The 27123-nt window shown below is 38.5% G+C and overlaps 1 protein-coding gene across 4 annotated transcripts in view; it reads left to right on the top strand.

The window, feature by feature from the left end:
- Positions 1 to 277: 277 nt before the first annotated feature.
- Positions 278 to 27123, top strand: part of LOC131425701 (phosphatidylinositol 4,5-bisphosphate 3-kinase catalytic subunit beta isoform) — a 40843-nt gene continuing 13997 nt past the window's right edge. The window contains exons 1-2 of one of the 4 annotated variants that reach the window (XM_058587778.1): positions 278 to 433; positions 19037 to 19833. In XM_058587778.1, coding sequence (XP_058443761.1) covers positions 19702 to 19833 — 132 coding nt within the window. In that variant the 5' untranslated portion in view covers positions 278 to 433; positions 19037 to 19701. Of the gene's footprint in view, positions 434 to 824; positions 1378 to 9175; positions 10260 to 18324; positions 18412 to 19036; positions 19834 to 27123 lie in introns of those variants that run through there. The other 3 variants (XM_058587780.1, XM_058587779.1, XM_058587781.1) reach the window with 3 other exon arrangements.

Here is a 27123-nt window from a genome sequence, read left to right as displayed (position 1 = left end):
ATTTGTTTGGCTAAAAACCATACGAATAATAATGAAATTCCCTATATTTTTTGCATGAGTGTAATATTTTCAGAGAAAAAAAAGCCGCCAATCACCGTGTCGGTTGTAAAATCTCGCAACATATCTTTGACACCGGGTTGTTGGTAACCCACACAGCTAAACGCAATTTTACCGATTTTACTCTATCATCTTATGCAAGGAATTTGTTGGGAGCGCGTTTCTCGTGTATACTCTCCCGTGTGTTGGTGTTTGCTTCAATCCAACCAAGTATATTTTTCTGTTGAATAAAGTCGAATGGTAAATTTTTCACGCGCGATTATTTTGTGAAAAAATACGTCTGATCGATGCCTGATGTGTTCAAATTGTGTGTCACTGTGAGGCTAACCGTGTCGGAACTGCAGATGAATAAAAATATCGACGGGAAATCATTCTGGTAAGCAAAAATTCCGTTCGCCTAGTTTGTACAATGAAGAGGATAACGAAGACGAAAGAGTGTGAGGTCTACGCCACGGAAAGTGCACCATTTTGCCGTAGCAGCCACTAGCATAGAAAAAAAAGTCTAGTGATAAGCTGAAACTGTTGTTAAGATAACCGCATTTCGAGGTGATATTGTTTTTGAAAAAGAAAAATCGTTTTTATTTTTATTAGAAATGATGTGCATCGCAAGCAAACTACGGGCTTGTTCTGCGGGTCACGGCACGGGCGATCGAACGGGGAATGAAAAAAATATGAAATAAAAAGAAGAATGCCATTGCGGAGTCTGGTATTGCAGTCGGGTGTGTGCGCTGGAAGCGCAGCCGTACTTTCTGTACTTTGCTGGAATTTCAAGCAGCAGCCGTAACAAAAGTCTGGCTGAAACAAGATTGGTCTTTTGTACGTCTGATTCCGTCATAATAACACGTAAAGTGTGTGTTGGACAATCCGAACAGTATGGAGCATGTGCGGTGAACGACCCAATCGTGGTTAAAGCCGCTAATAAACGACAACAACAACAACAAGTATGGAGCATGGCGAAGTTCAAGCTCCGGGGGTGCTGCTGATTGTTGAGTGAACGGTTAAGGTGAAGGGTAGTGGGACCCGCAAGGGGGAAAAAACGGAACCTGGTCGAGTAACAGTATTGACGATAAATCGATTTATAATTCAACATATTTACGATGCGGATGAGACAACTGGTTCAATATATGATGCTGTTTGTATAGTCAATATTGACGGGTTGAAGATATTTTTGACAACATAAAATATGGTTAGGAAAACCTGCTCGAGTAGAGGACGCTCTGAATAAGCATGATTCCAGTTATATCTTGCGCGCGAAATATGAAGCGTACGAAGAATCACACTACCGTCGGGTCAGTGCTCTTTTCGAAGCAGAATGTAAAGGTACGGAAGAGTGTATAGAATGAACGAGAATGGCGCTGGAATGAATAATATGGCAATCACTTTTTTCTTTTTTGCGATAAACGGCTAGCATCATTCCACCAGGTTCTTCGTTAGTAAATAAACTTACTGTTGTATTTAGTATTGATCGTTATCAGGATGTAACTAAAGTCAAAAGGAATTTACTCTATGCTACGTGACATAGCAACTTTCGAATGACGCAAACGATGAGATTGCGAGTAACAGAAAAAATTGTGAAATATTGCGCACATTGGAAACTATAGTGTTAGTGTAATCGTAGCAAACATTGGACGGGATACGAGTTTATTTTGAAAGAGAAAAAAAAATTATTCTTATGAAAACAACTACTTGGTACAATGTCCTCAAGAATGGTTGAAAATAATTCACATACTAAATCAACCATTTGGTGATGCTCGGGAGACTGCTGCACACCTACATAAATAGAGATCATCTCCAGGTTCTGTGTTGCTTCTCGTATGGTGCAATCGAAGTGTCGATGATCTTCCAGTGTACGCATGAAATCGCACATAGCTAAACAGTCGAGAACAGAAAAGTGGTTGTATCAAAAACGGGTCTCAGAAAAGAAACGTTTCGTGTGAGTTATAGACTTTATTGGGGTTTTGTGTATCATCATTTGACGCCAGCTGGCCATTTGTTGCAATCGAATCAAAGCATATTTTCCTGACGTGCGAAACTTTCATCTAATAATGGGAGCATAAGAAAATACGCAGTATAGCGCCTAATTTGGCAACGGCACAAATCTGCCAACAACTAAGTGTTCACCTCACACAAAAACAGCTTGTCCATCGGTAACTATAAATCAGTGTCAAAACGAAGAAATTTAACCCCCACCGACGGTTGTCGAACGTTGTTCGGATTTTCCCTTTCTTACGTACCAATATGGCACACGTAAATGATAGCAAATATTGCCTGTGTTTTTTTTCGCCAGTCACGACAGGTATTACTGCTGAACCCATGCAACAGTTTTGCCCGTCGGATAAGTTGTTTGTTCTCTGTTTACGTGATGTGACGTAATTTGTTTATCTGGCAAAGCTGAATTTCTGCTCAAGTACGTACGAAGTTGTGTCAAACAGAGCTGTAGCGCGGTTCATGGTTGAAGTCGGTTTCGGGCCTGACCGATTAGAAGTACACATTGGAGAATGTTTGCCAGGTGGAATCCATCACTGCGTCTCGCGTTTATTTGCGTCAGAGATAGCCTTATGGTACACGTGCCGCAAATAAAACACGGATATAGCAAATACTGGGCGGGGGGAATGGGGGGTAGGTTCAAGCTAGGATGCCGCTTTTTTCTACGTTTTATAAATTTCTCCTGCATGGAATGGTGTGGTGGCTTGAACTGAGAAAAAAACTGTCACTATTCTCTAGTTCTGCGACTGGATGGCGCATTAGTTCTTTATTGAATGCAGCAGCTCCTCGGCTAAACAGCTCAGTAAATATATATGCAGCTGCTTAGTTGCTTTCTCGAAAATCAAATTCGTCGTAGTTTTTCAATTGGAACAACCAATAAATACTTTCATCAGATGACGAAATTTGTTTCTTTGTTTGAACAGACGATAACGCCATACAGTGTCGCTACCATTGACGCATTGGGGAGTACTATCTGGCGTTGTTGGGATGGGATGACTGGAATTCGTGCTTCATGATGATGTGGAATTTTTCATCACATCATTTGATCAACCGCTGACTTGTATATTTTTACGATATTGTCGCCTTATGGTTGTGGTTCTCCATGGCTTCGGGAATCACGTGATTTCGCGACCGTTCGATATGCGTTCGAGATTCCCAGTTTTATATGGCTCCGTAGTTTCCCATACAGTGCGATTCGAAACAACAGCAGTGTCAGTATTTAAATATTATTTATTTATTTAAAGCTTGCTTCAGACAGAATGGGAGCAAAGACAATTGCCTGTATTTCAGTTATTTATTATTAAATTCAACATCTTTTTTTATACAAATATAGCGTTTTCTTCATACTTTTAAGAAAAAATACGGATAAAATTATTCGTCACAGTTTCGAAGGAATTCTCGAATTTTTCCTGGAACACGGATCATTGAGCGGCGCACATCTTTTTCGTCCATCGTTTTAGCTATCTTATTCCACCAGGTCGTCATCTGATTGATGTCTTTGACAACCTTTCCCATTTGCCTTAAGTATCCTCTTCACGATTGCCCAGTATTTCTCAATAGGGCGGAACTGAGGGCAGTTGTGTGGGTTAAGGTTTTTCGGAACAAACTGGACCCCTTTCTCTGCATACCATTCTTGAACGACATTGCGGTAATGACAGTTTGCCAAATCTGGCCAAAATATTACTGGATGGTCGTGGGATCGAATGAACGGCAAAATTCGTTTTTGGAGACACTTTTTTTGGTATAGTTCCGTTTTGTTTATTGTTGTCACAGCTGCAAATGCCCTGCCAAATCATAAATTTTCTTGCAAATTTGTCGGCAAAAACAAATTTAAATTTTAAATTTCCCCCCGAGCCGTTGTCAAGTAAAATTTTTGACTTGGGATTTGCCTGAAGTCAGCCTTGACATAGGTTCCATCGTCCATCAGAAGACACCCGTCGAACTTGGTCAGCACCTGGTCAGCAGAGATGTCTATCTCCTCTGTGTGACGAAGAGCAAGCAAAATTTCTCACCTCGCACTGACAACTTCAACGAGAGCTCTTCTCTTTCACATTTATACACCACTGTTGTATAAAGTGTGCACGCATCATAAGTGCGTTTGTTTATTTCCTTTTACCTCTTCCACTGAATCGCACCAAAGTGCTAGAGCATTAGCTAATAAATTCTCTGAGGTGGATGCAGATACTTTCACAGAGGTGTACACGCCGGTGAGCACTCTGGTGTATGGTTTGCGTAGATGAAGCGCGGGGCACGCAAAATCAGCAAAATAAAACAATTTATCGTTAAATTTTCGGTTTTCCTTGCAAATTTTTCATAGCAAGGCCAGATCTACTCTCTATTAATTGAAGTTCACAGAAGTGTTCGCTCACCATCACGCTCCAGTGGTCACTTGGGTGTATTTAGACGAGAGTGCGTGTGAGCGATTCATGCGAAGAGAATGTGTTTCACTCGCGCCAGCTGCTTTAACCACAAGCACACACTCAAATGCTGTCTATTCGACACTGAGAAGAAGTGCGCTTTCCTCTTTGTGCGGTGCTTCGTTTTTTGCATCCTCGGTGTGGACAAGAATCTGACTGCAGCGTGTATCACTCTGGTGAAATGCCATCTCTGCTGGTCAGCACTTGATTTCTTCCCGGAGTCGAGTTCTTCTCACGCTACTATGGGCAGCACCGAATTTTCTGGCCAAATAACGGTCCGACAGATTAGGATTCCTCTTAATCGTCTTCAAAATCTTACCACGCAGTTACCGGTCGACAGTTCCACTCCGACGATTAGCTTGAGGCTTCCGAATCGTCGTCAATGTTTCATTATACCGTTTGAAAACGCGCCATACGGTATTTCTGGGCAATTTCAGCTGTTTAGCTAGCCTAGATGCAGACCACAATGGATTTTCCAAATAACCGTGCAAAATTTTCTCCCTTCTTTCGGCTTCCATGTTGATTGTTTACAAAGTACAGTCGATTTACGGAATGTCAAAAATCATACATGAAGCTGACAAAATTCCCGACACGTGGGCGCCAAGAACTTCCATATCCGTCCACCAGGAGCGCCACAATATGAACAGAAGTTTGTTCCAATTCTAAATGAAGCAAGCTTTATATAGAGCTGGGAAAAGCCCACTGGATTTGATACTAACTCTCTTTCTCTCCAGCAGGCATAAAACCTCCTTATGTTTTGTATCAACAGATTATTCATATCCAAATGATACATTAATTAATTTTGATTTAATTCAAAATACACCTACAATCTAACATAATAGACTTGAAACTCATTCTGAGGACGGATAAGAAAAATTAAAACCAAATGTGGGTGGAAAGTGACCGGGAAAACCGTTAAACTGTCGGGAATTTGGCATGCAATTTATGCAAAACCGGGAATAATATTACTACCCAAATATGAGTAACAGTTTACCGTTTTAAATTAATCAGAAAACTTGTTTTGGGGTCAACACTTGTTTGTGTGTTTCTAACTAGCCGTGAGCTCGGGTGCACATGCCCCCGCTGCCCCTATCTAAAAGCGGCCTTGATCTGAGCTAAGTTATCAAGAGCAGCACAATGAAGGCTCATAATGAAAATTAAGGATAATTTTGATACTTCTGCTTGATTTATATACAGAGAGAGAGAGAGAGAGAGAGAGAGAAAGAGAGAGAATAAATATACAAACTGTTACTAACAACCTCTCAAGGTAACCGAGAAAATTTTATATAATTAAAAATTCTTAGGAGCATGTTAATGTTTTAAGCTCTAATTTTATAATAATTTGTTTCAGTATTGTCATCTCCAGACAATACTTGCGTCGTGCTCATAATGGTGTGAGATACTGATTTCTCTCATAAAAATTGAAAAAGTTGGGATCAGGGATCTAATTTCCTTTTTTCCTGAGGACTTGACTCTTAGGAAGGTTTAAAATTTAGTTTGATTTGTTCAGTGAATCTATGTTTAATTTACTTTTCAACGTAAGTGGATTCCATAGAAGGATAACAAGAATGTTGATATTGAAGACTGCTGATCGATGATAGGAAAAATTAAATTTAGTTTGAGATTTTGGAACTGATACACTTCGATAATGTAATCATTTAAATAATAAATTTCTGTAGAGATGTTCAGCATTTAAAAACCCACCCCCTTTCCCCAATGAAATGCAAGAGATGTAACCGGATGACGTGAATACGAATAAAAGGGGACGGTTCATGTTGTATTCTGAAAATGATTAGAAATAAATTACAGGGCTATAATTCTAAGAACGTACTCCGACGAAACATTTACTGTGTGATTGTCAACAAAATCTACTACCAACATTGTAAATAAATCTATTTGTAAATATATACCATCTGAATAAACGATATGAGCTCTCTTGTAGTCCTGCTTGCTAGCGTACAACACGTATATCATTTTAGTTTAAAGTGAAAATATAACAGCTCAGATTCCTTGATGCCAAAGAATCTGAATTCTGGACCTGGAATTATGGAACTGTATGCTAGTGCCGAATGCAAGAACTCAATTTTGGACCTGAATTATGGAACTCAATTTTGAAACTAGATTCTGGAGCTGAATTCTGCTTTTGGATCCAGCCTCTGGAACTAAATTCTGAACCAATTCTGGAATGTATTTCAGAACTGAATTCTGAAACTGAAGTCTAGCCTGGACCTCAATTTTAGCTCTAGTTCCAGAATTCAGTTTCATAATTCCGATCCACATCTAGGTCTATAATCTAGATCCTAGATCTCTGTTGCAAATTTCGAAATTTTCAAATTTCAAACAAGAACATTAGGGATGGGAATCTAAATTTTTTTCTCTGGCATGACATAGTCAATAATTGAATTTGTGGTTTCTGTCACAATCAGAGTATAAAAATTCTTCTGAGGTTTTCGTTCATTGAAACAGACGTTTTTGCAAACGAATTAACACAATTTAAACAGCGTATTTCCATATGAACATTTGTTGTACCATGACCGAAACCCAGGTAATAACAGTATCGTGTTAGGTTCACAATGCCGTGCCGTTTATAATTTTTCCATCGAACTGAAATTTTCGTTTTAACCTCCTGAAGAAACGAAGGAAGCACAGTACGAAATACTTTGAAATTGCAGGCTTAGATTGTTGTTGGTTTTCCAGAGCGACCAGCGTCCTTTTCAGGAATTCCGACATTTTTTTCTGTGTCACTCAAATTTAATTCTGAGAGATATCTTAGCTGGATTCGATTTTACCGGAGGAGAGTCGTTCCTTATTAGTTTATTTTCAACCTTATGCATAGCAAAAAATAATGAAAACAGCCAAGTGCTCTCGCAAGAAACTGGTTACGTGTAACCAAAGCTCCTAGATGACTAAAAAAGGCTTTTTGCTTGTCATATATGCACAAGTGATAATGAATATTTCCTATTTATACATTTCTTTTTTGGACATTTGGATATCTGTTTGAAGCTTGAATTTAAGGAATATTAAAAAAAAACTAAACAGAGGCAATTTAGGCCTATTCTATAAAGAGGGACATTTATTTTCGAAAAACGAGAAAAGCCGAGATAAAACTGGGAAAAACCGGAAAGTAGAAATCGGCAATAGACTTGCCACTTAGCCGGGGTTATATAAACGACATAATAATAATAATAAATAATGTTTAACAACGATTATATACTGGTCATGCTTGATATAGGACCATTCATCGCGAAATTCGTTCTATCAAACTGAGGGACGGGGAATGAGTTGTTCTAGAGAGTATCCGAGTATCCGAGTAGATTGGAGCAGTCGATTTTCCCAGAAATTAATCGGAAACAATTATTGCTTTCGAAACATTGCATCGATCACTAAATAACTCGAGTTCGGTTAGATAACATCTATGCTCGTATCTGGGAAGGTTATGCGGGTCCCTCCAAGACAGCTAACGGAAGGCGAAGCAGACGAATTTATGCTGCACACAACAGTGTATGTTATTGAATGATTTCGTCATTCGAAAGATGAAACCGAATTGTTTGGATGCTTCAGAAACAACGATATAACACATGGATCAATAAGTCCCGAGACTAAAGCAGAGATGGTGCTCGTAGTGAACCAGTAACCACGTCTTTCTAGAGTACTAACTTTTGCTTAAAACGGGTCAAAATTTTAAGTCGATCCGACCAGAAGCAGCTGAGTTATCGAGGTTGGAGTAAAGTCGTTTTGTAGTTTGTTTAAAAAATGGAAAAAAACCGAGTTTCGTGTTTTGATAAAACATTGTTTTTTAATAGGTAAAAACACCGTGCAAGCGAAACAATGGATTGAAAAATGTTATCCGGACTCTTGTCCATCAAAAGCAACGATTTGTCGGTGGTTCGCCGAGTTTAAACGTGGTCGTACCGACACAAATGACGCGGAACGCTCGAGTAGACCTGTGGAAGCCATTACACCGGAAAATGTGAGTGAAGTGACAAAAATTATAATGAAAGATCGTAAAGTGAAGCTCCGTGAGATTGCTGAGATGACACAGATATCATATGGAAGTGTATTTACTATTCTTCATGAAAAATTGAGCATGAAAAAGGTTTTTTCCAAGTGGGTGCCGCGATTGCTTTCGATGGAACAAAAACACCCTGCCACATGTCGATGAAAACAATGGCGAAATTGAACGAATTGGGCTTTGATCTGCTTCCCCACCCCCATACTCACCAGATTCAGCCCCCAGTGACTACTGGCTCTTTGCTGATCTTAAAAAAATGCTCCAGGGAAAAAGATTTGGCTCAAATGAGGAGGTCGTCGCTGAAACAGAAGCTTATTTTGAAGCGAAAGATAAATTTTTTTATTAACATGGTATTGAAAAATTGGAAAAACGTTGGAACCATTGTATCACCCTAAAAGGTGATTATGTTGATGAATAAAAAAAATTTTTGCAAAAAAAATGTTGTTTCCATTGTTAGTCTCGGGACTTATTGATCCATGTGTTATGATTTATAATTACAAACAGTTAATTTGCTATCAAGGAGAACTCCTAGATCTTTAACATCTTACGTAAAACGCTATGTCAGACAGGTTGCAGACGGACGTTATCTATACAGATCTCTCTTCCGCTTTCGATAAAATCAATCACAGTTTCAAAATTAGATCGACTCGGCTTTGATGCAAATGTCATTCAATGCATACAATCATGTCTCAACAATCGATGTCTTACTATCAACATTGACGATTGTGTTTCTGAAGAATTTGTTGCAACGTCTGGAATTCCACAGGGGAGTCCTCTTGGCCCTTTGATTTTCTTACTTTACTTCAATGATGTAAATCTTTGTCTGGACAGACGACGAGTTTCTTTCGCTGATGACCCTAAGATCTATCACAACATCCGCAGCTCAGAAGATGCGGCATTCCTTGAACGGCAATTGACAATCTTTGCGTATTTGGGTAAAACCAATCATGTGATAGTGGAAAAGTGCTCAATCATTACGTTCACAAGGAAAAAAAATACCATTCAAAATCGAATATTCGCCCTTATTCTGAATAACGACGTATTGATTTTTCGATCGAATGTGGTTCGATCGAATCATAGCTACCTTTGATTTTGCTAGCGTTATGGGGAATACAAATGAAATACGATGGAAAAACCGATACGACGTTATTCAGAATAAGGGCGATTATCTTGAAGGATTCATGATTACTAGATCGACATGCGTCAAAGATCTTGGTCAAAGATCTCGATGAGTAGTTATCGTTTAAACAGCACATTAACTACATTGTTGCGAAAGCTTCTCGCTGCTTGGAATTCCTGTTTAGAATGGCTAAGAACATCACTGATATTTATTGCCTAAAGTCTCTATACTGTTCACTCGTTCGTTCTACTCTGGAATATTACTCAGTAGTCTGGAACTCTCTTTACCTCAATGGAGATCATAGAACAGAATTCATACAATGTAGATTCGTTCGTTTTTTTCTTCGTCGATTACCTTGGAATAATCCTCATCAACCGCCGAGCTATGGAAGTCACGGATTGCTGATTGGTCTTGACACACTACAAGTACGACGAGAGCTTTCGCGTGCTTTGACGATAGCTGGTATTTTGAATGATAGGATTGACTGTCCGACTTTGCTCCGTGAGGTTAATATTAATGTTCGTCCTCGTGCTCTCCGTAACAACACCTTCCATTGACTACCTCTACGTCGCACCAACTATGGAATTAACGGTGTCGTTATAGACTTGCAAAAATCGTTCAATTGTGTATCATCTGGATTTGACTTCAACCTTCCACGCAAAACAATGTAAGTCAAATTTTTACCTAATATTAGAAATTATCATTAGAACGTGTCTATTGATTTTACAATAATAAATTTATTAACTTAAGTTATTAAGTTGTTTAACTAGCACACATAGTAGTTTAATTGCATGTTAAATGTAGCTCTCTCTTGGATTTCGTTGTAGAATAGTTCAATGGTCAGTAAAATAGCCAGGAAAGCGGTGCAACAGTTCAATTCGCTAAAGAACCCAATGTATCATCCGATCCATGAAGCGACTGGGATACATGTTTGCAAGGTGCAAAAAGTTATAAATCGAAAAGAAAAGCAAAATACTTCTGCAAAAATTTGAAAGAAGTTGCTTACCAAATCGTGTAGCATTGTGATGGCTGGCGAAACTTACGTCAAGACTGAATTTCGACAACTTCTTCACATAGATATTTTTTTTGCCAAGTCTAAGTTCGATGTTCTGAAGATGTGCAAAATAAATGATAGAAATTTGCAGTTTTGTTTCTGATCCGGCAGACGATTTGCGGTTGTGGTGAAATAAGTTCTCCCTTCATCATTTCCGGAACAATGAACGGTGCGGTTTACACGTAAAAGTGCCTCTTGCAGTGTCCCTTACCATTCACGAAGAAGCGCAACGGATCAACTTAGTTTTGGTCTGATTTAGCATCCTGCCATCATGCTAGAATTTCGTCGAAGTGGCACTAAACCAACGGAGTTAATTTTGTGCCAGAAAATATGATCCCATCAAATTCACCGAAGCTGAAAAATTCGCAAACATTCCTAAACTATTAAAACAGAACTGGAGTTGACGAAATTTTGGCTAAAAGCAACAGACGCCTTGGGAAATTGTACAAAAGTTGATAGGTTGTGTGTAAAGGAAGGTGCAGGCATTCGGGATTGGAGTTGAAGTTGAATTAAACAAATTTTGAAAACTTATTAGAAATTTTTCATTCCCTGGAAATTTTAAGAGTAAATATATGTGTAGAGGAAGCTGGGGCGAAAATGTCCGTTCGCAATAATTGGGACACCGGTATCACTACATGGTGAAAAACAAATAAGGTGGATTTTTTGGACCTTATTATCGGTATCACTTTACGGTGAAAATCAATTGAAATGAGTGATAATCGTCAATACACGTGCTTATGCCGCCTACATTTTGGTAGTAGATGTGCAAATTGGATGTATGATTGCCGTTTGTTGTTGTTTGGAAGACTCCTTCCACGCCACCGCGCACAGAATCGGGACGACTGATGAACGCAGACTGCGGAAGCTCTACTGTGGGGGACGTATCAGGAGCTTCCAGAATGCGAATTTTGGTGTTTCCCGGTGTGGCATAAATCGATGCGTTGTGCTCTGCGCTAGAGCAAGACGGCTGTTGAATGAATTCAGGATGCTGACTTCTGGAAGTGCGAAGCGGGTGAACACTAGAAGGCGACGATACAAAACAATACTTGCCTTGAGAAGGCGTTTGGAAGACTCTCGTAGCACACCCACACACAGGACCGGGACGGCTGGAGAACGCTGGCGGCAGTGGCTCGACTGTGATGGGGGTTACGAGAGCTTCCATAGCACCAACTTCAGCGCGTCCCAGCTTTCTCACATCATCACATGATCATAAGTCGGGTGTATTCAATAAAGCCTGCGACGAAGTACCGGGAGACGATTCTGGAATGGTAGGCTCTTCGGGTGTTGGTGGTGGAACATCGATCGGTGGGCACCAAATATTTTTGTTGCGATTGTCCTCAAACTCGCGGAAAAGGACACCTTGAGGCCACGTATCGGGATCGAGTGCAGCGTCGCGATATTGGGGTAGTACCCCGACTTTGAAGGAAATGAAATTCATACTATTGACGTCAATTCCTTTTTTCACCAATGGGACAACCTTAACCTCTTCGTTGCACTGAAGACCGTCTCTTGTTAGTTGTTCGACCATTTGCTTGGTGACGCTGGGATGAAACCGTGACAAATATATCCATACCAGAGAGGAAGACGTTGGAACCGTAGAAATGCTGCAATTTTCAACTGGTTTCCGCCCGCAAATAAGTGAATAAGTTGATTCCGATCCTTCTTCGCGACGACGCTTTGCAGCAGGACGAGAAACGTCGTTGATTTTTACATCGCTATCACTATTACGCCTCGGAGTCGAAACGGAAACTTTTCGAGTAAGGCGCGATATTTGCTGACTGTTTTTCGTGATTTCGGCTTTCAGCTCAGCACAGACCGATTCCATTTTTTCGGAGACAGCTGAAATTGCGCATCCTAGTGATGATATCGTTTCCCGAAAACGAACTAGCTTCATTAATTTACAGCATTCATCGCACATCCAAAGCAAATTGGGACTATCGGCTAGTACCTTCAAGAAAGGCTTATTTAATTTGCCACATTTCATATGGACAACATGATGGCAAAACCCTCAGCAAAAGATAAAATCCTCGTCAGGTTTGACGGTTTTCGCACAACGATCGCATGCATCAGCCATAGCACTCGAATTTGAGCCAGCCGACATTGAAACACAGTTGGCGCTACGAACGGTAAATATGACGCGCAAAACGAGATATCTTATTGATGCGTTATCTATGATCAATAATACTACTCGATAACTGAATTTCTAACGGCGGTGAAACTGCTCAATAACACTTTCTAAGCACTGCACTCCAAAACTAGATCAAAAACGGCAAGTCCGTGTATCGAATATGAGCAAAAAGCGAAAACAGAACGATCAAAAACACTCGAAAAAGACAAAAATAATTGAGCTATCTGCACAACAACAATGGCGGTAGTATTCTTGCAAAACAAATGACATTATTAAGGAATTTTTTACAAAATGTTTTGTTGTCATTATTAAGGAATTTTTTACAAAACGAAATATAATCATTTGCTCTCGGATGTTTTTCTTAAAAGCATATAATTTTTCTGATGAACGAATGAACAGTCATTTCGGTAGAACTATCTAGTTCCGACTGGTTCTTTGAAATGAACTGTTGTGTCCATCTCTAATCTAAGTTGCCATGAGCAACGAAAAGTCAACTGACAAGAATTTTGTACCTAGATTCGTGGGAAGTGTAAAAAGAGAAGTACAGCTGAACAGTATAATCCACTGAACAACCCCCTACATTGTATTAATCGTCGCTACATCTTTATGAGCATCGCAAAACAACGGTCTTTTTGAGCAATTGAAATGATAGATTGTGGTGCTCAGCAAGTCTTGTATTCTCCTCATTACCTGTTGATAACCTCACGGGCATAGATAGACACATACAATGTGGTTAATCTTCCAGGACCTCTAGATTAAGGAAACTCGAATCGGAATACCTGTGGTAAGCTACAATTTATATGATTATACTCCGCACATCTGGACTGGATGTGACCCGGTTGAATGATTGTTTTTCAATTTAATTTCAGCTCCCAATTCTGCCATCCGCTTATCTTGACTATGGATTCTTCATTTGACGGATGCGCGCACATTACTTAACCAATCACGCGCTTGGCGCCATCACGGACGTTGACGTTGGACATAAAAATGTTTACCTCATCATTTTTTCCTGGAAGTGAACAAATGCCAACGAATAGGTACTTTCCCTCTCTGGAATGTAGTTCTGCTGTTCGACACACGCTGTGTTAGAAAAAAAAACCGCCGATTATCAGCTGTTGATAAGACCTCACAACGCTACGGGTTGTTTTTGCTGATTGTGACAAAAATCCGTCTGGGTCCTTCGTACAGAAGCAAACAGATTCGTTCATTCATAAATTTGTTTGACTACCAAACGCACGCACCATAATTTTAAGTCTATCTCAGTTGAGAAATTTTTGTTTTTGTTGAAAATAGTTATCTCGTGGGTAGCACCGTGTGAAACTGAATTCATTGTTGAAACATTCGAAACAGAGAAATGACGGTTGCTCGTACCGTTCAGATCAACTGATCGTGACGTGATTGCAATCAGAACAGGTAATTTTTCGGTATTCGCCCTAACTAACTAACGTTCAAGACCCAACGATGGATGCAACGGTAAAGAACGAAGAAGAAAAACGTCCGGCAAAGGGTGGAATTGAACGATGATCGTTTATCGTTCCCAGAATCGATGGAAGACATCATTTCCTTCGTAGAATTCATTACCCAAACATTACCGCCTTGAACTCGAAAGTTTTCAAGGAAAACATATGATAAACCGAAAATTTTATTTATAGTGCGTGACTTGTTCGAGCGAGTGACGGCGCTGCAATTTCACGACTCAATGCGTGGCAAAGTTCGAAATAGCGAAAGTCTATTAACACATAATATATTTTATATTTACTGAAGCAGTTCAGTATCCATCCACCCATTCATCCATGCAATATAAAACAATACAACCATCTAACCAAATTAGTTGGCAGCAAGTGAGTCGGCAATTTGCTTTGAACAAAAAACAAAAAACATGCACCAGTCTAGTGTTCTTTTGGATGTTGCTTCGGAATTAGAATTTCGAAATAATTGCCAGAGTGTTTGTTTTTGAGTGTAACTAAATTTTGATTGTGTTTGGCTATCTTAAATAAAGGGTCTTTGTTTACTCGTTTTTTTTGTTGCAAATGGTTGATAGTTTGGAGTTTGAGGCTTTGATCTCTTAAGTCAGTCGAGCCTCGAACTAGAAAGATTCTTAGTGTCTATGTAAATGTCCTGTATACTTATGAATCGACATCGGAGCCTGTAAAAACAGGAAGTTAAAGTTGGGACCGAATTTTGTACCCTAATTTTGTGGTGATCCTAATAACGACAAAAGAGATGTTCAATACTTTTCGTCGATGTACTTATATATCTGAACTTCTGGACTCAGTTTGTGTTTTGTCAGCAGATTGTTTGAGAAATTTTCCTGTGGTAAATGTCCCCAAACGTTTCCGGCCACCGGCTGCTCGGCCGTCTTGATCTTCAATGTCAACTTCTCTTTCTGAGCAGCCTAGATAGTCGTGTAGGGTCGGTAGCAGTTCTAAATTGGCTAAGAATGACACTTACGGCCCACCTGTCCCGGTGATATAGGTCCACCAAAAAGGTAAGCCCTGTGGCATCCGGCGGAATTGTTCCAACCAAGAATTGATCCACCAATTTCCTGTTCCATGTCGTAAAAGGCCACTAAAACGGGAGTTCGCAAGTCAAGATGTTTTTCTATTTATTTGCTCTCATATAATACCTAGTTGTTTACAGTTTTAGTTCCTCACGCTGCCAAGCGAAGTGTGATATTCTACATAATCTTTCTTATCTCCCTTGAACACTGACGATTACGGGTCGTTTGTTGATTTTGCAAAGCAAAAAGCTTTTGGTAAGGCATGTTGAGATGGCTATGTAATTCACTCAAGTATCTGAATTTCAAATGCGGGATGATGTAACTGTTGAATTTTCAGCCGGGGTTTAACCCGCCGTTTCAGAGTCGGATGCTGGAAATTGTCAGTCATCAACTATCTCAAACGAGTTGGCTAGAGCTGGTACCACGAATGAAAGATCTAGCTTTATCACTGTCAACTAGTTGGATAAAGCACAGAATTCGTTCTAGGATTGCATCCATACTTGGCAACTTGCAAACTTGCGCTCAAACAACAGCATTTTTACTAGATTGGGATCTGAAAATGTCTAAATGTATTGCATTTTTCCAAGCGTCATTGCAGAATTCATGCCAGAACTCTGACTGGACATTGTAAACACAAGGCTACTATTTAGCGTACTGAGTATTATTTTTGTGATTTGTGTAAGTACGATTTCGTACTTCATAGCATCTGATGTGTAACTGTCCCGCATTGACGCAACTACGTATTCGGGCTTTTGGTTCTCCATATTGAGTTGAATCTGTGTATGGGGAGCTAAAATTGAAGGATATTCTATCTTCACTCACCGAATGTGGTAAGGAGCTATAGTCAGAGTGGTTCATCGGTCCTCCTCGAGTGAATGATTCCTCCTGTATTGACCTCAAAAGGCTTTAGCAGATTGTTTGGCATCTCTCGTGGGATAAATACGTAAATACGGATTTTGGGCAGTTATACGGGGAAAATTCTTACGTGATCATGACTCGAAGAGATGTCCCAAGTAGATATAAATTTATTTTTACTCTTTCGGTTTTTTTAACGATATCAAACTAACTGGAGATTATAAGAGGAGAAAGAATATGAAATCATAGAGCCATAGTACTCAAGGAAGAGCGAGGATGTGAAGAATACAGTGCGGAAAAGTGAGACGTGACAAGGGTCATTGAGGTAAGCAGAAGGCTTCTCGTATCTAAACTTTTACCTTCTACCAGAGGAGTCGAACTTAGGCATCTTAGCGATACGAGTTATCCGAGTCTCTGATATGTCAGAAAGTAAAGGCAAAGGTCATTTGCCATTTACTGTCCGAACCGGCAAAAGTAAAGTTACGAGAAGTTGTCAAATTCTGCCCACGACGGTTTCTCACACAATGTGTTTTATTTTTACTGAAAAGTTTATTAGAACATTCTGAGTTGGCATGGGATTTATAGCTGCAGAACAGAATCTGAATTCTTCTGGGCCGGAATTATACAGTTGAATTGAAACTGAAATATGAACTTCGATTTTCAACAAATATTCTGCACCTGATTTCTGCGAAAAAGTTCCAAAATTCGATTCGGTTATTTAATTCTGACACTGGGTTCTGGATCTACGGCTCTATCAGCAATTCCTCTCTCTAACACTTTACATAGAATAATGACTGAAACCATCAACTTTTGATCTGCACTTATGAATATTGTTGAAAAAATACAGGAATTTGCCGTAATAATTCTGTGTCGAGAGTGACATTCTGTTTCGAAAGCCGACTTTTAGCGTTTAGAATAATTGTCTGATGTGTGCTACAATTCTACTATGAGTATCACTGCAAAATTGGGTTTGATAATAAGGTGATCATACTACTAATTCTAACATGAAAACGTACCAGGGCGATAAACTACTAGGACCGTTCGAAATGATGAAACAAAGTTGTCGGAGTTCGAATAAAACATTTCTTTTTAAACCAGTTTACTTAGCTCGACGACAAGAAAGAGCAAATCGAATGATCGTAAATGGTTATTTTGGGAGTTAGGTTAATATTAACCAAAATGCGCTGAGAAAATATATTTCCATCATTTTTTTTTCTTTATGATTCGTCTGCGACTCGGCAATGAAAAGCAGTGGAAATGAAATACACTTGAGTGTCAGTCATCAGATCTTCTCATTTGACACCCCAATTTGAACTGCTTTTCACTGACGAGTCGAAGACGAAATGTAGAGAAAAAAATGACATTCCCATTCACGCGAGACGGTTACTCTTAACCAACACTTTTAAAAATGTACATCAGCCAAAAGCACTATATTGTGCTACATTTCAATATGCACGTCTAGAAGCTATTCAACATTTGTTCTTTTTGCACATAGTCAGCTTCCACGGAGAGATGTTCTGAGTCTTTAGAGCTACCAAGACCGATGCAAGCTCATAACTTTTGCATTTTAAACAAATGGACAAAAACTGCCGATTTTTACTGGGTTTACCATCACACGAACTGACGAAACTACCAATGCAGCATCAATCATAGTAACCCATGAGACAAATTTTGACAGCTCTATCAGTCGCACTCTAACCGTGATGGCAGAAACAGTGAAGCAACTCCGTACAGAAGCGTGCGCGTTTAAATAACGACATTCCGCCACGTCGGAAATGGACATCGTGCGGAGCTTGTGGACGCCGAATACGCCCGTTCCGGAATCTACAACATATATAAAGGCACTGGTGTTAAAAGCTAGTTGACTTATGTTCGAGCCCCAATCTGAAAGGATTATTGGTGTTCGAAGGAAGCCATGCAATGATTTTGTACGCTATAAATCGGTTTCGAAATCTTTTGAAACGGAAGGTAAAATTTCATAAAACGAATATAATACCAAGGCTTTGCTTTTTGGTACAAAAGATGAGGAGGTTTTATGCCTGCTGGAGTCATAGTGTAAGTTAGGTGATACTTTTTACTACAGTGGTTGTATTTTTACCGGTCGAGAGATGCATTTGTGAACGTATCATTAATAGTTAATGAAAGAATCTTCAAATAACAAAACGGTAGATTGCATTTTGACTACGAAAACGGAACCAACGGATGTCACTAGTAGTGAGTGTTGTTGCAGAAAAAAAACTAGTGTTTTCCTCGATGACTTCACTTAGTAACAGATGACGCTGGTTATTGACACAACATTGAAACTATAGTTTCCAGTTATTTGATTGAGAGTTTCGGCTTATCAATCTAGTGAAAACAACACACTCGATTTCGGCTATTTATGTTTTTTTTAAGACTTGTTAATCCAAAGCTCGTTCTCAAATAACCTCTCACAGTCGATAACCATTACCACATATTTTCTGTTAATTTTAGTTCTTATCCAATAGATATTTTTTTCATTTTGATTGTTTTACGTTCATATTAGCAAGTGACATTTCACATTAGCAAGTGACATTTCATATTAGCAGACACGTTCATATTAGCAAGTGACAGTTTCTCTTTGTTTACTTTCTCTTTGGATAATTGTGAGGTTATTATACAAATCTTCAGGAATTTTACAATACCGATCGAAAGTGGAAGGTTTCGATTATAATTTGATACGAAGAGCTGAGTGGTAAAAGTTGAAGCCGTTTAGTAATTAATAGAAGAGAAAGTAAACAAAGAGAAACTGTCACTTGTTCATATGGCTATAAGAAAAATCAACCGAAAATTTAATCCTTGCCAAAATTCAAATACATTGTTTTCATAAATATATGAAATCAATTGTCACCGCCATCTTAGATTTGTTTTTTCTTTTCCTATTTACAGTTATTTCCTGCGCCAGACTGGACAACAACGAATCCCTCATAACAATTAAACCCGTTAGCACTACACAGCACTACAGTCAGCGTTAACAAGGACGACTATCAAAGTTCTCGCGCCGACAAAAGCAGCAACAGACACAGGCAGGAGTGTGTGAGATAATTGTTGGAGAAGCAGAACGGTTATTAGTAAAAGAAGATACCGTTGCAAAACAGCAGCCGTTTTTTGCTCTGCCCTCTGCCTATATATCTCTCTCTCTCTCCCCATCTCTCGAGCCTTTGAAAACCGAAAAATACCGGTACGCTTAAGCGCGTGCGCGGGGTGGTTAGAGAGGTGTTGTTTTGTTGCACGATTTGGTAAACAAGCTGTTTTTGATACGGGTGTGTAAATAATACCGATCGGAGCAGTTAGTTGAACAGTGAGCGAAAGAAGAAGAAGAAGAAGAAAAGGAAGCGAAAAAGAGCTTTGCATTGTCGAAGAAAAATATAGCGCCAGTTGTCATCGCAACGTTGAGCCGAAGAGTGAGTTTGTTTTGCGCTACAAAGTGCCACCTATGCAATTGCTGCGAGGTACGAACCAAATTTCGAAATTTCGGTAAATCGGAGTGAACCGGAGTGCTCTGGCGGCAGAGAAATCGATGTTTAGTAGTGGTGCAGTGTGAAATCAATGCGATGGGTGTAGCGTTCAATTTCGACTTCTGGTCCAATCCGGACGAAGTGACGGAGGTGACATTCTTTCTGCCAAATGGAGTTCTTATTATATTGAAGTATTCAATCTATGCCACACTACAGGATCTAAAAACGGTGAGTTTTTGTTTGTGACATGCACTGCGAATGTCTATAATTGACTATGACCTTCCAATTTGACTAGATTTTGATCATCGTTTCATGTACAGTAAGCTGTACGAGGTGTTTACGTTTTTACGATGACCTAGAATAGTTCAACATGTATGGGAAAAATCGATCAGTGAATGTTTTTAGTTTTTGCACGTTTTGAAACGAACTGAAATCCATCAGTTCTAGCAACGTGTGCAGCATTAAACTACCCACTAATTTTCCCCTCAATAGTGGGTTTGATAGTGAATAGTGACAACCTGTCTAGAACAGAAAATCGTTTACCTACTTTTCGTTCTGCTATTTTTAGTTCGTCTATACTTCAGCGTCAAAAGTGTTCTGAACTTGTGATATAAGTTTTAGTTATCATAGCACGGATTGAAACTAAACTTCTTTGAAATCCGCAGCTCGACCTAAATTCGAACGAAATTGTTATTTATTTTTCTCTTCTCAACCATGAGTCAGCTCGTTGGGCTGACGCATTCCATTTTCTCACAGCACTGCAGTGTCCGCCACATCGCCGTATATAGGATGTACGAGTGTAGTATGATGGCATCGAAATTTACTTGGAAATCCAACAAAACAACATTCCACACATATGTTGTTAGGTATTTCCGATGGCGGACGGTTGCAGTGCGTGCGCACAAACGATCAAAACAACCTCAACGGCACTTACATTTACGCGACATCGTTCGTCTGCTTTTTCACTTCATGTGCTAATGGAATGAATGAGTCGCTTGGTTGTCGTCGCCGAAGATCGCTATAGGCTGCTGTGGCGAGCGTGTCAGACGTCAGAGCGAGTTCAAGTGGGAGGTTTACTAACTCTTCACTGCCATCGTCCTACACTGTCACCACCGCGCACCGCCAGTATCATCTTCATCATCGTCATCATCATCATCATCACTACCATCGCTGCCATGAATGAGTCAAGCACCTCAGAGGTTGCCTGCGGTGGCAGAGAGCTTCACGTTTGTAGCGGTGGCGGTCATGTGCCTTTGTTTTTATGCATTTACATCATCTACGCCAAGCTAAATCTTTTGGCAAACATCGTTGGCGCGCTGTTTCCAATGGAGACAGACAGCAATGGAGCTCAGCAAGGAGAAATATCAGAGAAAATATGTCATTGCGCACATCGCGGAGGAAACGTTCGGCTGAATTTATTTCGTTTGTACAGTTTGCGAAGGCGGACAACAAATAAGTTCGCAAAACTTCGGTACCGTCGGTACGGTTCTGAGAAAAACAATTAAATTAAATGTTACGTTGTTTTGTTCGTTATTGCCTTTCGCGGGATGTCGTACGTTTTCTAGGGCGGCACTGTTTTACTCTTCAAGTTTATATTTGAGAGAATTTGGTAAAATTTTTCATTAGTTGATACTGCTTGCTTGCTACTGAAAATTTGTAAGTAGTATTTAATTTTTGTTATAGTTACGAACATTGTTGATGGCTATCTGACCATTATAAGAGTCAATTATGGTTGTTTGTTGATTTTTTTTTTCAGAACCCAAGTTCCTGAACTCAATCAATCACGATTTAAATTCTGGTTCAGAAGTCAGTTCCAAAATCCAGCTCTAGAATTCATATCATGAATTTTGTTTCGGAATTCTGAAGTTTTGTTCCAGAATCAGAATTCTGGATACGAATTCTGAACTCAAATTATGGCACTAAATTTAGTTTCAAATCTAGTTAAGGAATCAGTTCCAAACATTCAGAGTCCAGAATTAGCATTCAGTTTCGGAGTTTAAGTTTGAAAAATTTTGTTTGTGATTTTTATACAATTATTCTAAGTTTATTGTATTATCAACGTGATTATAGTTGATTCATTTTAGTGTCATTTTCTAGACATGTTTATACAATTATTTACTAAAATTATTAATTGGTTATATTGGTTGATCTGGGCAGCCGGCTACCGAGAGAAAATTTTTAATTCATCAAACAAACAAGTATTTTTTACTATTTATTCAATATACCGATATATGTTCTCTCCGTTATTAGCTTTGCAATATTAACGAATTTGCGCAACCGCTGATTTTTATCATTCAATTTATGATCTTGTAAGACAAGCAATAACATAGAAGAAGAAAACATATCAAATAAAACTTCTATCCAAAGGTAGTCGCAAATTGATAAGTTGATTGAAGAGATAATTTAGTAAAATAAAGGAATGGAAAAAGGAACTCCTGCAATTGTCGTCTTTTACGACATGGAAGCAGGAACCCAGTGGATCTATTCTTGGCTCATTTTTTCCGTCGGATTCCAAACGGCATCTAGGCTGGTACTGTCCGGAGAAAGATGATAGGTACTATCAATCTCCTAGTGGACCCCAGTCCCTTTTCCGTGAGCAGCGTTCTATGCGACGATAAACTCGACATCGATTCCAACGCTGATTCCAATGCTTTCCTTCTATCGGCTCTCCAACCGCTATATCGATTGATGATGTTATCGACCAGTTTCAGTGTCTTAAATGCTCTCCTAGTCCTGGCCCTGACGGTATACCATCAATTGTGCCCAAAAATGTGCTGTCAGCATCGCAGCTCCGTTGGCTAACGTTTTCAATAGTTATTGTTATTATTCCCCGTACACATAAAATGTAATAAACATATAATCTCTAACTGTCGTGGTATTGTGTAATTAATTGCATCTTCAAAGTTGTTTGAATTGATTGTCATAAATTTTATTTACCGTTGCAGATCACAGTACATATCTACCGACCAACATAGATTCGTTCTCAAGCGTTCGACAAACACAAATCTCGTTTCGTTCGACAAACACAAATCTCATTTCTGAGATAAAAAAGGGCCATCAAATCTACTCTTTCTAAACCGATTTGTTAGCTGACTTTGACTAGATCTATCATGATATCGCTCTAGCAAAACTCAACCGCATTGGTAGATCTCTCGACTGGATGAAATCCTCTCTCATTGAATGCAAAATGTCGGTGAAAATTGGTGACGCTATATCTAGTTGGTTTACCATTGATCAATTCCAGAAATGCTTAGCAGATCATCAGACTCGACCTTCTCCGATTTGGATCAAAGTTTGCACATGGCTTCAGTATGGCAAACCATAAGTTTCGAATCGATGGAGAGGTCAATCCGACTCACGACTGATTTTTAAAAAGGGCATATGTATTTTTGCATATCACGAAAATTGCCTTTTTCAAATCGTTGTAACTCGGAAACCGTTAATTGTACAAAAATGGCGTGCAGAAAGAAGTTGTAGGGAATCGATTGGGCACTCTAAAAAAATATACATTGAAAAAAATTTTTGATTTTTTTTTCAATAATTTCAAAATGAACCAAAAACATTAAATTAAAAAAAATCAAAATGATTTTTTTTTTTAATTTTTATTTTAAAGCTTTCATTAAAACCTACAGATTGATGGCTATCCCATCCGTGCTTTTTGAAAAATGAAGAAGGTACATGTACACTGAAAATAAATAATTTCAAAATTAACCAAAAAAATCAAATTAAAAAAAATCAGGGTTTCGATTTTTTTCGATAATTTTTATTTTAAAGCTCTTATTAAAACTTACAGATTAATAGCTATCTCATCCGTGCCTTTTGAAAAATGAAGTTACAGCTAAAACAATTTACAGTTATATTCGAAATTTCAAGTTCTCGTTGAAAAATAATCATTTAAACAGTAGAATATTATTCTACAGGTTAAAGGCAATAGATTTTTTCATGATATCCTAGCTGTTCTTGAGATACTTGGATATTTAATTATAACACCATTTTTTTTATTTCCATGAATTGTTTATTTGCTTGCTTTATCTACAATTATTACATGTACATGAATAATTCTTAATAAAATTTAAGGTTTTATTTATGTCTGACGGAGCTGCCACGCAGTACAAAAACAGAAAAAAATTTGCAAGTCTCTGTAAATTTAAAGCAATGTATAACATTGATGCTGAGTGGCCCTCCGTGGTTGATGGGCTTGACGGTATTGCAAACATCATCAGATACGATTAATTATTGTTACAATTTAATATAAATATGTGTTATAACTTTTAGTTTAATTATTGAGTTTATTGAGTGAGGCATGAAACGATTTGAATAGGATGTTGATTGCAATACGCTCCAACATCCGGGGTTGGAGAGGCCGGTAGGGCTTAACTGAGCTCTTTTTATGTTTTATTTTCATACTACCGGTTCCTATAAACAGTGTTATAGAAGTAGAAGTTAAGTGGAGTGAACGTATCCCAATTGGGTTTCACACGATGACAACAGGTGAACGGTGAATCGAGTCCATATTTGACGTTTATTGGTGGTTTGTGTACAATGATTACTGTGGTATGAGATAGAATATTGTAAAATAGAACGGAATAATAATGACTTAACCAATGGGCAAACCACTGATAGCTGTCAAACGATGTTCATCCAGTTTGTATTGTGAGGATGTATCGTTTGGGACCTGATGGGTGAGATGATGTGTGAGTGAAATGTAAGAGTAAGTGCATGCAAGAATGGTAATAAAGGCCACCGTTTCAGCTCAGGACTAACGATCGATCATTAGAAGAGATAGAAATTGGGTAACGGTACCTCCATTCATCTCAAATCCATTAGTCATTTCATATACGAGAACCATTAGTTATAGTGAGCTCTGTTATCTCTGTTTGATAGATTAATTTCAGAAGTAACATGAAATTTGGAGCATTTTGCTTCGCTAAAACAGCAGTATTGAACCACTTCCGAACTACTGCTATGCGTTATTGTTTCTTAGAGACGATGCAAAGACTTTGTATTTATCACAAATCAATTATTAAAAGTCGAGTGATCGCTAAAATAACATGGTGACTCTACTAATGAGATGACTATTGGCACACTAGTTTTAGTTAGGATCAATCAGAGTAGAAATAGTAACTCAGTGTTGTAATGCTTGCGTGTGGAATACATGTGGGTATGTATGCATGTGTGTATGTGTGTGACTGTGTGTGTATGTATGTGTTTTTGTGTGTATATACAATATACATTTTACCGTGCCTTTGAGTGCGTTGTACCAAATTGGTAGTGATGCATTTCGATTGTGGGTCAGGAATCAGGAATCAGAACAAATTGGCTCAAATGGCACGTTCCCCTTGATATTTGGAGATTTGTGCCTTGCCACTGTCAGAATCAACTGAAGACAACTAAATGTGAACATGCTGTAGCAATACTTATGGGACCCAAGGGTCAATATAATTTAAATAAAAATGCATGTTCTCAGTTTTTTTTTCCCGTCAAACCATCATGACCGGCCGTACAAAGATGTCATTAAAAAAACACTAATCCTTTTTTGTCTCTCTTTTTTTCGGAAATGGATGACTGAGCATAACCAAGAAATTCGGAATAAAGAATAAGATACTCAAGAAAAGCAAGAACAAATGTGATAAATGTGGAGCTGAAAAATTGGAAACTTTTAATTAACACTCTTAGGAAATCTTAGATACAAAATGGAACATCGGTAAGAATAAAAAGACCATTGCATACAACTAACTTTTACATTTCAGGGAATAAAATAACATCAGCAAAAGTACGGAATGGAAATAAAATAGAAGGACAACAAAAGACACTTACGAAACACAATTGAATAGAACACTGGAATTAAGGTAAAACAGAATATAAACTATGACCAAAGGTAAGAAAACCAACATGAATAAATAATAGAAACTGTTGGGTAATAATATAATTTCCTCATATTGAAAGAGGCGTTTATATGGCGCGCATGCGCTAATTCGGCCTGATACAAATTAACGGGGAGGGCAATACATTTTGGACAGGGCTGTAAAAAGCTGATTGGAACCCTTTCCCCACCAAAATGTAATATAAGGAAACTATAAGGAAAATAAGGAATGTATAACATTGATGCTGAGTGGCATTTTTTTGCAACTTCTCATGGTAAAGGACCATGTGATGCACTTGGGAGTAATTTGAAGCGAATGGTACGACGTGAAAGCTTGGCTAAACTACATGAACACCCAATCACAACTACAAAACAATTATATGAATGGGCAGAGCAGAGACGTCGAGATGCATTCACGACCATGCCTTTTTGTGTGACCGAGTGGAGTAGTGTTTATAAGCAGTGATGACCCAGCACATGAGCCAGCTCTCATACAGTCCGGGTGCTGTACCTTTTCAAAAATACGCACACGAAGTCTGAAGCACACGCACGTGTGCCTTGTTGCTATTAGATCGAGAGTCGTATGCTTCGAAGAACTGAGTTGAGTGTGCGTTGTTTTGTTTAATAATACATATAATATAATTTTTAAGCACACAGTGCCCGCTCTTGTATTGTCTCCTGTCAGTAGGTGGACTACACAAATAGCACGCGCTCATGAGTCTGGTTTGAAAAGCACAGCACACGAGTTTAATAGGCACACACTGCAGGTATAGAGCAGCTCGTGTGCTGAGCTCGGACATCACTGTTTATAAGGATAGCAAAATGATTCCAGGCACCATTCTTTCGTTCCGATTTCAGAGAAACCAAGATCGTCACAAGACTGTATTTGAATGACGATGCACCTAGTACTCACACAATTTTCAAAAACCTAAAATCTTAAATATAATTAAGAATTATTCATGTACGTGTAATAATTGTAGACATATTGTAGGACATATAAAAAGTGGTGTTATAATTAAATATCCAAGTATCTCAAGAACAGCTACTTTTAGAAGAAATGATATCATGAACAAATTTATTGCCTTTAACCTGTAGAATAATATTCTACTGTTTAAATGATTATCTTTCAACGAGAACTTGAAATTTCGAATATATCTGTAAATTGTTTTAGCTGTAACTTCTTCATTTTTCAAAAGGCACGGATGGGATAGCCATCAATGTGTAGGTTTTAATAAGAGCTTTAAAATAAAAATTATAAAAAAAAATCGAAACCCTGATTTTTTTTAAATTTAATTTTTTTGGTTCGTTTTGAAATTATTGAGAAAAAATCATTTTTTTTTCAGTGTATATTTATTTTTAGAGTGCCCTATTGATTCCCTACAACTTCTTCCTGGACGCCATTCTTGTACGATGAACGGTTTCCGAATTACAACGAGTCCCGTAAACTGTTTTAGCTGTAACTTGTTCAGTTTTAAAAAGGCACGGATTGGATAGCCATCAATCTGTCGGTTTTAATAACATCTTTAAAATAAAAATTATCAAAAAAAAAAATTAAAACCATGCTTTTTTTTATTTAACTTTTTCGGATTATTGTGTAATTATTGAGAAAAAAAATCAAAAAAATTTTTCAGCTTATATTTTTTTTAGAGTGCCCA

Source organism: Malaya genurostris, chromosome 1 (assembly GCF_030247185.1).
Source record: "Malaya genurostris strain Urasoe2022 chromosome 1, Malgen_1.1, whole genome shotgun sequence".
Classification (NCBI taxonomy): Eukaryota; Metazoa; Arthropoda; class Insecta; order Diptera; family Culicidae; genus Malaya; species Malaya genurostris.
This window is presented reverse-complemented; position numbering and strand designations above follow the sequence as displayed.